A 17,553-nucleotide genomic window follows, 5' to 3' on the forward strand; every position below is an offset into this window, starting at 1 on the left:
GGGACACTTGACTTGAGCGCCAATACTCTCTAGGGCCAAACTCCCCCACTCTCATGTTGTCTACGAAGTACAAGTGATTTTGTGTCGTGATTTTGTTCAAGTCTTTTCGGTCATGATTTTGTGCCTTAGATGAGTCATCCATTCAGCAGGTCATTACAGTTTCACTTCCACATAGTATCCTTGAGGAGCAAGAAGAATGAACTTGCGGATGCTTTGTCTCGCAAGCCACAAATATCCATTGTTACAGCAATGCTCGAGAGATGTGAGAGTAGTATGCTACGGACCGAGATTTTGGTTAGATATTTGATAGGATGTTGAGTCGGGAAACAGTTCTCTAAAGAAGGTTATTTGATACGGAAGATCGTGTTGCCTATTACACGCGGTTTGCGGCAAAATGTATTGACGAAGTGTCACAATCCTCCTTTTATTAGGCACAGGGGACTAGAGGCAATGCTCAAGGCAATTGAGAGTTACTTTTATTAGCATCAGTTCAAGAAGGATGTGGACGAGTTTGTGCGTATTTGTTTGGTATATCATAAAGTGAAGTATGGCAAGCACAAAGCGACAAGACTCTTACATCCTTTACGTATTCCAGATAGACAATGGGAATGTATAATTCCATATTGATCTTTTCAAGACTCAAAGTGAGCATCATGGCATTTGGACTATCATACATAGATTCAACAAACATGCCCTTAAGGCCAACCATTTGGCAAATCTGTTTGTATCGCACATCTTTCGATTACATGGGAGGCCTAAATCTATTGTGTCAAGATAGAGACCCCAGATTTAAGAGCTTGTTTTAAAGCGCAGTTGTGAGAATGTAGATACTTTACTCAAATTCTCGTCGTCGTTTCTTCCGCAGATTGTATGTTTTTATGTCCTGTAACATGCATTTGTAATCATATGTGTTGCATCCTGATGTGTCAACCACTGAATATTTCCAAATGGGTGAGATTGCCTAGGTATGCACCTTTAGTGAATCGAGATACCCGTTTAAAGATCAGTGCAGCCTGGGTGTGATGGCTAAATTTGCTACGCCAAAATATCAAGCGCTTTGATATAGAATGCAAAAACTAAATGACCCTTCGGATTGACCCTCCCTCTTGAATGAAGAGTAATCGTCCGCATTATATTTGCAAAACACAATCAAGTTGCTGATGTGTCAACCATTGAAGATGGAGGGGGTTAGGACATCCCTAATCCTACGCCTAGCCAACCTGCAGATCCCGACCGAAGGAGCCTAAACCCTAGCAAAAGAAGAAGAAGAAGAAGAAGAAGACTCTCCAACTTACTAAGTCCGGTTGAGTGGCCTAGAGATAAAATAAGGGGTTCGGATAAAAAAACCTAACCCGACCAATGTACAGAAGCTTGCCAAGGGGCCTAAACATTAAAATAAAGTAAAACTCACTCACACACACAATTCACATGGACAGCTAATGACGTGGCATGCTGTATGGACAACCTCGAGAATTGTGAAAATCTACAATGACGTCGCAACGTTGTACAGACAGCCCTATGGGCACTTGCATTTGGACCAGTAGCTTTTAGAAGCAGTGCTTTTCATGTGAGATGCTTTTGGCATGCCAAGGGAGTGTGTTGGACTCTCTCTCTCTCTCTCTCTCTCTCTCTCTCTCTCTCTCTCTCTCTCTCTCTCTCTCTCTCTCTCTCTCTCTCTCTCTCTCTCTCTCTCTCTCTCTCTCTCTCTCTCTCTCTCTCTCTCCCCATTTTAATTCTTTAAAGTGCTAAAAGTTTGTTCAATCTGTTCTTTCTGGTTGGCACATGGTGCCATCCCATTACAGATAATGTGAGGACAAGGGTCCTATGGAGCATGGCTCATTCCAACAAAGCTCTGGGAAGATGGCATGGGAGTCCCTATTTCTACAAATAGGGGGTTACATGGGAGGAGTGCCAAGGTTGTACTACCCTAATGCTAAAGTTCTTTGGTTGCCTCGAGCCCCAACGCTATAAAGATCAAGGCATTCAAATAAAATCCTTTGTCGAACCTCATTAATTTCCAGTACACATACTTTACCATCTCTCAACAATATTCTCCACTAATAGAATATTGTCTCTATCTCATCTCTTCAACATGACTCACTTGGGTGTCCTGATCACCCAAACATGTATGCGAGTCACTTTTTATTTCAATCTTGTTCCATATTTTGCCAACTTTTGACAATCAAACAACATAGCCCACGAAGAGAGATAAAAATAGGTCAAGATTTCAGCCATGAATAAAGAATTAATGTCAAAAATATGTTGAATGCATCGACTGCTTAATCCTTTCCCGTAGCAGATCTCAAAGTCAAATCTCTTGCACAAGTTCAACCTATCTAGCCTTCTGACCTTTGAGATCACCCTGATCACAAACATAGCGCAATGAGTGATGATCAACCCGTGCAGCAAAAATAGATATACCTAGATGAATCCAGGATAAGCCCAGATTCACCCATAAAGGAAAGTGCAAGGTATAGACCCATGGTAGTCACCCACAAGACAATATAACCATCAGCTCCATCATGCATAGTATTGACTAAATACCACGACATCCCAACTAGCATCGTCAATGCCCAATAGTTGGTGTAGAACTAGGTACTAACATATGCTCCCAAACACAACACCACACACACACAAACGAGCATACATCAAACACAAAGTTCAACGTACTGAGTTTCTGTCATGATTCCGCAGATCAAGGGCAGACTCAACCATAATGAAGCCTAGCACTAAAAGAAGCATTAAATCGGAAAAATTAGCACAAAGATGAGGTAGTTGATAGCGCATACGCACCACAAAAGATAGAAAGAATTAGGAAATAACAACTGGTCGTAACTCGGTCGAAAACTTTACAATGAGAAGTCTGCATGTCTGCTATACGACTAAAAAATATACCTAGATGAATCCAGGATAAGCCCAGATTCACCCATAAAGGAAAGTGCAAGGTATAGATCCATGGTAGTCACCCACAAGACAATATAACCATCAACTCCATCATGCATAGTATTGACTAAATACCACGACATCCCCACTAACATTGTAACAAACTGCTACGTGTCAAAGCCTAAAGAATGGAGCCAACTTACAGATGATGTGGCTACCCGAGAGCAGAAACCCTAACCCTAATTTCTGCCAAAAACCCTAACTGCTGAAACCCTAATTCTGGAAACCCTAACCCTAAAACCTGCAAACCCTAATTCTGGAAACCCTAACCCTAAAACTGCAGAAACCCTAACCCTAACCCTAAGGGCAACAGGGAGATTTCCGAAAATTGCACTGGCTGATGACGTGGCAGGCTGTACGAATTTCCATGATTTACGCTGGCAACTTTTTGGCTTTGCTTTTGGACCAAATGCTTTTAGGTTTGAAGGCTTTTCACTGTAATTGCTTTTTAGGCCAAGGGCCTTTAAATATGAGGTTAGGGCTCATTCTCTAGCATGCTTCCCGGAGAAGGTGCAAAGTCTGGAGTACCAGCTTGTACTGTGTTGATGCAATATAAAGAAATACCGAAAGGGGCGCCAAGGTTTGGGGCCAATACTCTCTGAGGTGGAATTCCGCCACTCCGTGTCGCGTGTCGTCTCTCTCTCTTTCAGTTCAGTTGTTAATGAAGTGCTAAAAGTCTGTTCAGTCTGTTCTTTTCTATTGGCACGTGGTGCCTGTCTTGTGACAAAAGTCGTCAGTGCCCAATAGTGGGTGTAGAACTAGGTACTAACATATGCTCCCAAACACAACACCACACACACACACACACACGAGCATACATCAACACAAAGTTCAACGTACTGAGTTTCTGTCATGACTCCGGAGATCAAGGGCAGACTCAGCCATAATGAAGCCTAGCACTAAAAGAAGTATTAAATCGGAAAAATTGGCACAAAGATGAGGTAGTTGATAGCGCATACGCACCACAAAAGATAGAAAGAATTAGCACAATAACAACTGGTCGTAACTCGGACGAAAACTTTACAATGCGAAGTCTGCAAGTCCGCTATACAACTAAAACATATACCTAGATGAATCCACGATAAGCCCAGATTCACCCATACAGGAAAGTGCAAGATATAGACCCATGGTAGTCACCCACAAGACAATATAACCATCAGCTCCATCATGCATAGTATTGACTAAATACCACGACATCACCACTAACGTTGTAACAAACTCCTGACGTGTCAAAGCCTAAAGAATGGAGCCACCTTACAGATGACGTGGCTACCCGAGAGCAAAAACCCTAACCCTAATTTCTACCAGAAACCCTAACTGCTGAAACCCTAATTCTGGAAACCCTAACCCTAAAACCTGCAAACCCTAATTCTGGAGACCTTAACCCTAAAACTATAGAAACCCTAACCCTAAGGGCAACAGGGAGATTTTCGAAAATTGCGTTGGCTGATGACGTGGTTGGCTGTACGGATTTCCGTGATTTACGCTGGCAGTTTTTTGGCTTTGCTTTTGGACCAAATGCTTTTAAGTTTGAAGGCTTTTCACTGTAATTGCTTTTTAGGCCAAGGGCCTTTAAATATGAGGTTAGGGCTCATTCTCTGGCATGCTTCCTGGAGAAGGTGCAGAGTCTGGGGTACCGGCTTGTACTATGTTGATGCAAAATATAAAGAAATACCGAAAGGGGCGCCAAGGTTTGGGGCCAATACTCTCTGAGGTGGAATTCCGCCACTCCCTGTCGCGTGTCGTCTCTCTCTCTTTCAGTTCAGTTGTTAATGAAGTGCTAAAAGTCTATTCAATCTGTTCTTTTCTATTGGCACGTGGTGCCCGTCTTGTGACAAACGTCGTCAGTGCCCAATAGTGGGTGTAGAACTAGGTACTAACATATGCTCCCAAACACAACACCACACACACACACACGCACACACAAGTATACATCAACACAAAGTTCAACGTACTGAGTTTCTATCATGACTCAGGAGATCAAGGGCAGACTCAGCCATAATGAAGCCTAGCACTAAAAGAAGCATTAAATCGGAAAAATTAGCACAAAGATGAGGTAGTTGATAGCGCATACGCACCACAAAAGATAGAAAGAATTAGCACAATAACAACTGGTCGTAACTCAGACGAAAACTTTACAATGTGAAGTCTGCAAGTCCGCTATACACTAAAAAATATACCTAGATGAATCCAGGATAAGCCCAGATTCACCCATAAAGAAAAGTGCAAGGTATAGACCCATGGTAGTCACCCACAAGACAGTATAACCATCAACTCCATCATGCATAGTATTGACTAAATAACACGACATCCCCACTAACGTCGTCAGTGCCCAATAGTGGGTATAGAACTAGGTACTAACATATGCTCCCAAACACAACACCACACACACACACGAGCATACATCAACACAAAGTTCAACGTACTGAATTTCTGTCATGACTCCGGAGATCAAGGGCAGACTCAGCCTTAATGAAGCCTAGCACTAAAAGAAGCATTAAATCAGAAAAATTAGCACAAAGATGAGGTAGTTGATAGGGCATATGCACCACAAAAGATAGAAAGAATTAGCACAATAACAACTGGTCGTAACTCGGACGAAAACTTTACAATGTGAAGTTTGCATGTCCGCTATACAACTAAAAAATATACCTAGATGAATCCAGGATAAGCCCAGATTCACCCATAAAGGAAAGTACAAGGTATAGACCCATGGTAGTCACCCACAAGACAGTATAACCATCAGCTCCATCATGCATAGTATTGACTAAATACCACGACATCCCCGTTAACGTCGTCAATGCCCAATAGTGGGTGTAGAACTGGGTACTAACATATGCTCCCAAACACAACACCACACACACACACACACACGAGCATACATCAACACAAAGTTCAACGTACTGAGTTTCTGTCATGACTCAGGAGATCAAGGGCAGACTCAGCCATAATGAAGCCTAGCACTAAAAGAAGCATTAAATCGGAAAAATTAGCACAAAGATGAGGTAGTTGATAGGGCATACGCACCACAAAAGATAGAAAGAATTAACACAATAACAACTGGTCGTAACTCGGACGAAAAATAGAGCCATACAAATAATGCTACCACAACCATGGTATAAATCTCTTTCTCATAGGTGGATAACGCACTTCAACGTTAGAAACCTTCTTGCTTTCAAATGCACAAGTACATCCATCATGATAAAGTGTTGCACCAACCCACATAATCACAAGCATCTATTTCAACAACGAATGGCTTGCTAGGGTCCACAAAAGGTACCATTAATGCAATAGTGTTTCAATGCCGTAGAGCTTTACAATGAGGTCCCAAACTCTTTAGTTATTTCATCCCTCCTTTCAAAAGTTGTGGCAGTGGAGCAACAACTTTGGAAGAGACCTTGATAAAGTTGCGGAACAATCCAGTGAAGCGTAAAAAAAACTTTACTTGGCGGACATTCTTCAGAATGGGCAAGTTTTGCACTCTCTCAAGCTTAACAATATCAACAAAAATTCGCTCACAAGTAATAATATGATCCAGATTCCAAATATAGACGCTCATTAGAAAAACTTGCACTTAGAGGCTTTACCATTTTCCTACACTCAAAAAATGAGGACACAATAGTGAGAGAAGGCATAGTAAACACAACCCCCACCCCTTTTTGGCATAGTAATTAAAAACCGCATCTCGTCACAAAAGTGATGACATGGCACGAGAGACAATAACCGAGAGGGATCACACAAGATGATGACGCTAGATATGCAAATGAACACTGCAAGCCTACTCAAATGCCGGGTTACTGGCCCTACCAGTCACACTCACCTACAGCGTGGCTAACAGGCCGATATTTATATAGAACCCTTGCCCTCCTATATTCACCACTGCAATGACATTCATGTGTGCTTTGCAGATGAAAGTTGTGCCGAAATGTCTGCAAAATAAGGCGTTGGGATAAGGCTTAAGAAGGGCAAACTGAAATTTGCCGACACGATGGGGTTTTTTTCCACACACACCACACCAAACCATACAGTACGAATCCAAACAGCACCATACTGTACAAACGTACCCGTACGTACGTACGGATCCTACCTTGCAAGGGATGCCCAAAAGCAAAGCCCCAAAAAGCTTCGATACTAAAAGCACAACACACAAAAGCCTATGCTCCCAAAAAGCCCCACGTACAGCTGCAAAAATCTGCCACATCAACAGCCAACACCAAACACGGAAATCCGTATAGCCCTACTATATCAGCACAGAAGCGCAAAACACAGGATTCAATGCAGCCTACCATGTGTCATGTCAACGCAATTTACACAAGTCAACCTCGGAGTTCAAGCTTTCGGTTTTTAGGGTTTTAGCCTTTAGGCCGCACAACCGATGCTCTACAAGTCTCTAAGTCACTAGGGGTTAGGTTTTAACTTCCCCCTCTTTTATTAGATCAATTGGTTCCAATAAATTCATAGTAATTCCATATGCACAAAAATCATTTTTATTCATTTTCAACATTAGCCAATACATGATGTGGAGTAACCCTCACAATGCAATCAATCTCATCCTTTGTCCCATGCTCTCTAGAGCTCCATACTCTCACCTCGTGATATAGAGGCTTCTCCATGAAAACTGGTACGAGTCCTATTTTTGTCTTTGCTTTGTCCTCAATCGCCTTTGAAGTTTTAGGTTTGTCTTCAGTTTTCTCTTCTTTCTTTAGACACTTAGCAAGAATGTGTCCCTTTAGCACTTTCCCTGCTTTATAATATTATGCCCTCTACTCGGCCGATAACTAGCGGTTTGTGGATTTCTTTCTATAAACAATCTTTCTAGCCCCCTTCTTTCCCTTAGAAGAGTCCTTAGCTAAAGCTTTGGACACTGGATCATCCATAGCATATGTCAAAAAACAAGGAAAAATGGAGTAATTGTCCATAGAATGTACCATAAGTCGTTGAATGCTAGCCACTTTTGGCTTCAAACAGTAATATTGAAAGACCGTAACACTCTCTCCATCTGTTGCTTTAGCGACACCTTCTGGAAAGAAGCTACTTGTAGGAAAGTGTCCCAAAATCTTTGATTATATGTAGACATGATGTCGTATTCCTTCATGTGAAGGTGGTTCACATCGTCAATACATCAGCTTCATATTGTGGTGTCAATAAGATGATTGCAAACATACGTTCGAACTTCACCGATCATCGTGGAACCTTGCCGTGCAACAAAAGCGTTCACTACCACGTCTATGCATTGCCTTTCAAAAATGAAGCTGCTTTTCTAACTTTGAAAGCCTCTATGTAGTTGCCTCGTGAAAAAGCAGTATCGAATTGTTGAATAAAGGACAAGGCTTTATGTTTATCCTTATGGCCCGAAAAAGTGTAAAACTTTACGCTTTGACCACCCTCCTTAGATTCTTTCTAGCCCTTCCTCCACTCCAAATTGTCATACTTCGGTTCTTGAATCAAATGATTCTTCTTTATACCAAAAGTGGTTCCAAAGGTGTAAGTTTCATCATCAGAATCGACGGAAGATGGAGGAGTATTTGGATCTGAACAACGTGATTTCTTGTGATGCTTTCTTAATCCGCAGCTCCAAAACTTAGTTTTTCTCGACTATTGTCTTTCTTCCACACTAGAGTGGAATTAGATAAAGAAGGAGAACAAGAACTGAAGTCGTCCTCAAAGCGAACACGTGAAAGGTGTTTCCTTTTAGATCCCTTCTCAGCTAAATCCTAAAAAGTGGATTATCGGTGAAGATAGCGAAGAAAAGACTCGGACTTCCGTCCCTTGCGAGAGTGTTTCCTGAACTTAATCTTGCTCTCCATGGCTCAATCAATTTTCTCTCATGTCGAAAGAGAAGACTTCATGTCACAAGACGGGCACCATGTGCCAATAGAAAAGAACAGATTGAACAAACTTTTAGCACTTCAATAACAATTGAACTGAGAGAGAGAGAGAGAGAGAGAGACGACACGCGACACGGAGTGGCAGAATTTGACCCCAAAGAGTATTGACCCAAGCCGGTACTCCAGACTCTACACCTTCTCCAAGAAGCGTATCAGAGAATGAGCCCTAACCTCATATTTCAACTTTCAAGGCCCTAGGCCCAAAAGTAGTTTACATGAAAAGCCTTCAAACTCAAAAGCATCTGGTCCAAAAAGCAATGCCCAAAAGCTATCAACAGGATTTACGAAAATCCGTACAACTGCCACGTAATCAGTCAACGAAAATCCGGAAATCCGTACAGTCTGCCACGTCATCAGTCAACGAAAAATCCGGAGCGTCCGTACGAAAGCAACGTCATCAGCTTACCGCACAAGTGTGTGTGCGTCTTGCTTTATTATAATCCCTTTATGTCTCGTGGGCCCCATCGGACGGAGTCCCATAAGTTGGTAGGACTTCTTCTTTTGTTGTTGCTTGTTCTTCTCAGGGTTTAGGGCCTTTGGCCGCGACCTGCAAGTCGGCTCCGTTCTTCAGTGGCTTGACACGTCAGCAGTTTGTGACATCCCCCCTTCTTGAAAGAAAGTAAACGTCCGCGATTACAGCATATCTGCAAAACAACTCAAGTTAGCTCAAAAATTTCCGAGGGTCATTCTGAGGACGCTCTTTGTTTTTTTTGTGAAGGAGTTGGCCTCTCCTTTCGGCTCTTTTTGATCAAGGAGTTGGCTTCTCCTATCGGCTCTTTTGATCAAGGAGTTGGCTTCTCCTTTCGTCTAGATCGGAACTCTTGATATTCCGGCGTAGTAAAATTAGCCATCACACCCAGACGGCACTCATCTTCCACGGGTGTCTTGATGCACTAAAAATTACATACCCATGCAATCTCATCCAATTAGGAATATTCGGTGGTTGGCACATCACAATGCAACACAAATGCTCACATATGCATGTTACAAGACATAGAAACATAAAGCCGCCGATGAACACTCCTCCCGCATAACCTAACAAGGTCCGCGCCGAGAGATATTCAATGACTCCCTCATCACTCCTCCCGCATAAACTAAAAAGGTCCGGGCCGGGAGATATAGAGGCCTTTACAACCAAACGCCCCCCAGACCGCAGCCTGCGTCATTTCGAGGTGCTGAGAGTAACCACTACTCAGACTTCTTAATACTCCCCCCGTAAATAACCATCCAGGTCCGGGCCATGAGTAACAACAACAATACTCCCCCCGTAAATAACCACAGTCCGGGCCATGAGTAAAAACGGCACTTTTCAATCATTCAATACTTCCTCCATAAATAACCGCAAGGGTCCGAGCCATGAGTATGAATAAGCATTCTCAAACATCATTTCTCACTACTCCACCCGGGAGTAAAATCACCAATCATAAAAACCAGTATTAAAACCAGAGTCAAACATTTCAAATCGGCACCAAGACAGGTTCAAACAGATACCATCCATTGCAAACAAATTTCAAAGAAAGTTTCAAACAATACTTTCTCAGACAGATTTCAAACTTAAAAAGCAATCTTGACATCATTTGAGCTCGAAATGTCGACTGACTTTTTATCCTGTAACCTGCACCAAAAATTAGGGTTAGATTCCTTCCATAAGGTTGTAACCAAGCATAGCATGGTCCATCCGCTATTGAACAGACAGTGTTTCTTTGGCGGTGATGGTAGTCCCAAGACAGCAATCGCAATGGGCATCCAAGGTTATCAGCTCGTGAAGAGACATCTACTAAGAGATGTCGAGAAATTTCAAGTTATGATCTGCTAGGGTTTCCATGGCAAGCATTTCAGGATACCCCACTCTGCCAGAAGTTGCACTCCGAAGGAAGATGTCAGAAACCATATAACTTCGGGCAAAAATTTTATTGAAAGCTTGCCAAGTCCTTGGAGTGTATGGCTTGGTAGCTATAGACATGAACATCTGCATCTCTTGCAAGCGATCTTTTATGGCTTATGCCCTGTAAGACATGAGCAATGAAGACGGGAGTGCGTCCGAAGTACGATGAAGTAAGGGTGGGAGTGGCTAATAGGTCCAGGGTCGGAGCACCGAGCTACTCCAAATAAAATTCCTGTAGTCTCTGGGTTGCTCTGTCTACTCTTTTGTAGGACCGGTATGCTTTCAAAAAAGCACACGCCTGATGCTCTGATACCACTGTCACAAGACGGGCACCACTTGCCAATAGAAAAGAACAGACTGAACAGACTTTTAGCACTTCAATAACAATTGAACTGAGAGAGAAAGAGAGAGAGAGAGAGAGAGAGAGAGACGACACCCGACACGGAGTGGCCGTATTCCACCCCAGAAAGTATTGGCCCCAAACCTTGGCACCCCTTTCGGTATTTCTTTATATAGCATCAACACAGTACAAGCCGGTACTCCAGACTCTGCACCTTCTCCACGAAGCATACCAGAGAATGAGCCCTAGCCTCATATTTAAAGGCCCTAGGCCCAAAAGTAGTTTACATAAAAAGGCTTCAAACTCAAAAGCATTTGGTCCAAAAAGCAATGCCCAAAAGCTGTCAGCGAGATTTATGAAAATCTGTACAACTGCACGTCAACAGTCAACGCAAAAACGCGAAAAACCGTATAGTGTGCCACATCATCAATCAGCAAAAAATCCGGAGCGTCCGTATGGAAGCCACGTCATCGGCTCTGCTGCGCAAGTGTATGTGCGTCCTACTTTATTTTAATTCCTTTATGTCTCGTGGGCCCACATCAGACGGGGTCCCATAAGTTGGTAGGACTTCTTCTTCTGTTGTTGCTTGTTCTTCTTAGGGTTTAGGCCCTTTGGCCGGGACCTGCAAGTCGGCTCCGTTCTTCAATGGCTTGACACGTCAGCAGTTTGTGACACTTCATAGTAGATTTTGGCCTTTTTTTTTTACTTTCATTGCCTATTTGAGAGAAATTGGAAACCTTCTACCACCTCGCATAGAATTCTGAGATCGGTTGATCCTTCACATATTTTGCATATTTAGAAATTAGGATCCTTCGAATACTTCACAACTCACTTTAACAAGTGCTAACTTGCAGATTTTGTCAGCGATTTGCAACTTGTGAAACCTTAATCAACGATTTTTCATGTTGATCATCAACCAATTTGTCGTTGTTAGAATCATTGTTAAGTAGAACCTGCTAAAAACAGTCGCCCCAAAAAGCCATATGTCAACTGCTTTATTAACTCTAGAATTCAAAAGTTGTGCCATGTCATCACGTACAGTACCGGACATAGTTGGATTCAAACTCGTTTGAAATGTTTTTCAAACATTTGATAAAGTTGGGAGTTTGAAATGTAGTTTCAAACTTGACCTTCTTTTCTTTTTTTTCAACCATTAGGGATTTAGGACTTTGGATGATGTTGATGATGACTATGATGATGATAAGGAGGATCAAGATGGCTCCTTGCATGAGGACGAGGTGGAGGGAGAGATGGATTTGGCTTTACTTTTAAGTTTACAAATTTATAGCGGTAGTGTTTGCAACCTGTAAACTTGTCTCTAGTCTACTTGTGTTTGTCTAATCTGTGATTCCATGTTTCGTGTGTATCTTTTTCCAGTGTATCATGCTTGGTGGTTTTATTTAGGTTTAAGTCCTAAGTTCCAACTTGTGACACTTACATAACTGTTTTTTTTGTCATAAATCTCTTTTCTTTAATGCTCAAGACTTGTTTTGGGCTTGAATGCTACGAAGCATGTGAAAAAAGATAAAAAAGATTTAAGGTCACATTTGATTCGACGAAGAGGGTCGAATCAAACTTGTTTCATACTTTCAAACTCATCTATGTTAACCGTTTGATTGGCGTTTGAAGAAACTATGGTTCAAGATTTTGCGTCGAATTTTTCACTACAAATTGCGGGCAGTACTATACAATGGCGCCTCAACGCGTATCCCCATTCTCTCTTCTATTTGGTGGGGTGGCCTGGTACGCGTCATCATTTTGTGACAGATCTCATCAATGCATGTTGACTATTGATTGCACACCACGTGACCCACCCCCTCATTTTTGCAAGAGGTTGTATACTTGGCCTTGATTGTCACCAAGCTGAAAACCTCATCATCTTCAATAAGGAGGAGGAGATAGTAAGCACGGTGAGGATGCCTCGAAAAGACAAGGTGTCTTACTATTACATTTACCCAAAATTGCACCTCAAGATGTCAACCTTACTTTTGAGCAACCACTATCTACCACAAGCACAAACCTTACTTTGAGCAACCACTATCTACCACAAGCACAAATAAACACCCTTTTTTTTGTTTGCAAGTATCTCCTCAGAAACATTACAACAAACACCTTAAGCTTTTGAAACTCTTTACTGACATCTCTACTTCGAGCAATCACTAGAGGAGTGCAAAGAAACATCTTGTTGTTTGTTTGAGAGAATCTGCTCACAAACAATACGACATGGCAGAATGATAATAAGACTGAGGCCTCATCCAATAAGTTCTCAATCTTGCTACATACAAAAAGTTAGATAAAGATGGAACGGCTAACTACAGCACATTTTAGCTATTTAACCCTACTTTTTGGCTTTCGTTTCAGAACTATTAAAAATTACAAATCAGCTTCTATGCCGTAAGCTCCCACAATTCATGAGCAACATGAAACTATTCACAAGATGAAGAAAGCCTGGTTTCTTTGACGATTCAATGAGCACATATATAGAGACAATTGCAAACATAACCATCCAAAATTACTTCTGTGCTCAGAAGTGATTATACACCTCAAAATTGAAGGTAAATCCCTACAATAAAGTGGACTATAATTATGGACTTGACTGTATTTAGAAGACAGCAGCCAAATTAGTGGTTCTATGCAATAAAGTAGCAACAAGCAAGTTTCTTGAAAGCCATTTCAACTACGTGACCAACTACGTGAAAAATTCTCTTGAGTGCCCCAGATCACACGTTATATAATAGAAGATCGTACAACTGATCTCAGCACGACTGTTACTAATCATCTACAAGTGTTGAGGAGAACAACAAAAAGACCGTTTTAAGGAAAAACGGCTTGGAAATTTAACTTGAAACTTTTCTTGGCCTTGAATATTAAGTGCATGTGCATAGAAAATCACAAAAGAGTAAAAGCCGTTATGAGCAGAGTGCATAGTATTAAACTGAAAACAGGATTAATGGTTGTAAAAGGCAGTGATGACAGAAAACCGTCCAAATGTACCTTCTCTATGCAGGTGTCTGACTCCCGCTGCTTTTGCTCTTTGGTGGCTTCAACCTTGCTGCTGCTAGAAAGTGACACCTTTACCTGTTTCTTTGTGTCCTTCAGTACCGAATCAGTGGAGGCCCCCTTAACAGGTAAAATGGTCCCCTTACTTCTTATTCTCCAACCATTGCCTTTTCTAAATATGAGCTTCTCTGTTCTCCATCCCGGAAGACTTGTATCAATGATAAATAAATCATTCTTAGATACCCCATCCAGGTCAACATTCCTTTTCTTTTTCAATTCAGCTGTAGAGACGTTGTTTGGTGCCTTCTTCAGCTGACTCAATGTGGGTTCTGCTCCTTGCACCTCTGGTGAAGAGCTTGGAACATCTGTTTTTGGCTGGGCGGCCACCTCTGACTCTCCAGTTGGATTCACTGAGGCGATGGCATCTGTAGGATAAGTGTCAAATTCACAAGTTTGGAGCTGCATTGAAGGGCCAGCAGCGGACGGAGGATCCAGATCTGCAAAGGTTGAACAAACTTTGGGCTTTTCTTGCTTTCGCTGACGCCTCTTAGCATCTGCTTGGATCAGAGAATTTGTGCCACATGATTCCATGCAGAATAAATCTGCGAACATATTGAAATAAAGTTGGGAAAGAGCAGTTTCAATGCCGCCATCTTGGCACGATGACCTTTGGATAACAGTACTCCTAGAACATTTGTCTCTGCTCACAGCACTACGTCTGGCAGTGTTATTTCCTGTTGCAATCACCAATAAAGATGGTGGGTGTTCCAAGCTTTGGCTGCAAGGAGTATTCACTTGCGTTACACCATGGTCACAGGACACGTCCTGCAGCGGCATTGATGGGTGCTCAACTAATGTATGGCTATGTAGAGACTCCACTTCTGTAGCACCATTGCTGCAAGAAAGGGACTTGGGGGCGGCTTTCGCATGCCTGATATCGGAAACAGACGTTCCACAGGACGAGCTTTCTGGAATTCTGCATCGCCTGTTGTCTGTGCCCCCTGCCGTATCTACTCCAATGTTACTCTCCTGCTCTGGGCAGGGAGGACCATCTTGTTCAAGACGACAACGCTGTGTTTCTTCAGGCGAGCATGCTCGCGATGACAGAACTTCGTCAACACCAAGATTGTGATCAACAGGGAATCCCTTTGCAACTCTGAGTCTATCAAGCCAGTTCACAGAGGCCCTAAATTTTGATGCAGAGTATATCATAGAAAGGTCCTCGATGCTAGCATGCAGTACGTTTTCTATATCACGCTCAGGTACAGGTGAGGTTTTGGGCTCTGCCACTGCAGAAGAGGACAAGCTTCCATTGCTGGAATTCTCTGCTCGAGATACTTGCGTTGCGGACGGAGGCTGAGGTTGTCTGCGAATCCTCATTGAAATGATAGAAGACAACGGAGAAACGCAAACTGGAAACCCTAGCGTTTATATCCTGGATTTCTGAGAACAAGATGGAGGGCCAACAGGCATCGTGAGAAGTTAACAAGGAGGGGATGGGCTACTTTCGATGAAGGGCAAGGAGAAATCGCTTGATAATGCAAGGACTGCCATTGCAGCAAGCAGAGGAAAATGGAGAAAACGAAGACAAATAATGGACGTCACGGAAGCTCCAGAAGCTTCATCAAGCTGGGAGTGGCGGAGGGCAAACATGCCCAAGACAAAACAACGCAAAATGAGGAAAGGGGGAGGCAGAGCAGCGATGCCCACGCAGACCAGAGGGGGGGGAGAGAGAGAGAGAGAGAGAGAGACTGTTGGAGGAAGAAGCAGGCACGCCAACTTTATTTATAGGCGTACCGTAATGAGCCCAATTTTATACATCTAAATGCGTTAGGTCACGGAGGAGTACATTGCGGCCTCCATGATGAACAGCCATCCCCACAGCTGCTTCCTTCTCTCTCTCTCTCGCCCTCGGGCAGCAGCCAAATCCCAGGCCTATCCCTCAAATTGATAAAGTGGTGGCATGGGACGGAGGGTTCACCCCTAGAGAGTATTTTGCCATGATCGAATGGATAATTCCTGGCAAACTTTTAGCTTGAAGAAAATTGGTAACTTTGCCACTTTTTGGCCATTTAGAAGGACGAAGGTCGCTTATTTTTCTGATAATGAAAAACAGGTAAAAATTTAGAGTTCTATTTTGAGTGCTTTAAAAAAAGCCACTATTTGTCGAAATTGGATTTTTGGCTTCAATATGATGAGCTATGACTGGAAGTGGTGTCTATGAGTCACGACACTGGAAGTAGTAAATTCTTGAGTAGGCTTTAGAGACAAGGCATCATGGCAGTAACTAATCTCTATGTTGTCATAGATTTTATCATAATTTATTGGAGGTCTTGTACTGTGTGAAGAGGATCAGGGAAATCTCCTCGAGTCCTTGTCTCTCTTGCACAGCTAAGCTTAATTTGTCATGCAAACCTACGTGCGCTTCATTTTGTAGAGAGTTGCTTTGCTTACCCTCTTCCCAAGCAAGCTACAACAATCGCAGCTTCGCTTTGGCAACCCTAGCGCCAAGGTCTGCTACTATCGGGGTGTTGGCCACGATATGATACTCAAATAGTGGGTGGACCAGCATAACGGACACATTGTTTATGTCGTGAATTTGATCACGCCTTAGTTTTGGAGTAGTTGATTGGGTGTTATCAAACTCTAAAGTTGTGACCCAAACTTAATTAACAAACTTTACCTGCACTTTTGTAGGTATATTGAACAAGTTTCATTCTTTGTGAGATCCTAGGTGTTTTCATCTCTCTCATTTCTATTGATTCGTGGTTCTGTTGATGATGTCTTGCATGTGCCATGTTTTGCTATTATTCACTTCAATCGTTATAAGGTGTTATATAAACGATGATTGGTTTAAGCAGTCAAATTGCTAGTCCTTGGTCCAATCATAAAAACTCAAGGAGGTGTTGCGAGGTTCATAGTTGTCTGTTTGGGATCGATAATCATAGGTAAGAGTAGATGGACTCTGGTCCTTTTGGCTCATGTGTCCATTTCAATAAATTTCATTCACTAACTTCTAGTTTATAATGTATTCAACATTCTTTTTTTTGTCTACGGAATAGTGAAACCAAGCTTGTGAGGGAAATTCATCATGGTCTTCTTCATTGTGAGAGACTAGGGACAGCCACACGCTCTTCTCCACCCAATTGTGCCATATATAGGCCCTTAATCGCGCTAAATATAGGCCCCTTGTACCGCTTGTGTGTCTTGGCCCTTGGCCTGACATTAATCTTCCTTTGCGAAGTGTTTTCATCCTCAAAAACAAAAGTGGTGAGATCTTCTCAAGAAGAATGTTGTTTTCCACATTGGTACTCCTCACGGGTCCAGCTGTCCATTTAATCGATACATGATTCAGGAGGAGGTTCATTTAATCGATACACGATTCAGGAGGAGGTTCAACGAAACCAAGAAGAACATCTTGATTGTCTACATTGTTGTCTCTTTGCAAACGTTTGTGTAAACAATTTGTCTCCAAAATAGTGTGTAGACTCGATTTA

The 17,553-nt window shown here is 42.4% G+C and overlaps 1 protein-coding gene across 1 annotated transcript in view; it reads right to left on the bottom strand.

Moving 5' to 3' along the window:
• The window catches only part of LOC147427807 (uncharacterized), a 38,995-nt gene extending 23,009 nt beyond the window's left edge, over nt 1-15,986 (bottom strand). The window contains exon 1 of the mRNA XM_086496469.1: nt 14,051-15,986. Within this exon, the coding sequence (XP_086352595.1) occupies nt 14,051-15,436 (1,386 nt within the window). The 5' untranslated portion in view covers nt 15,437-15,986. The remainder of the gene's footprint in view (nt 1-14,050) is intronic.
• Nucleotides 15,987-17,553: the final 1,567 nt, after the last annotated feature.

This window comes from Adiantum capillus-veneris, chromosome 23 (assembly GCF_014529385.1).
Source record: "Adiantum capillus-veneris isolate H3 chromosome 23, ASM1452938v2, whole genome shotgun sequence".
NCBI lineage: Eukaryota > Viridiplantae > Streptophyta > Polypodiopsida > Polypodiales > Pteridaceae > Adiantum > Adiantum capillus-veneris.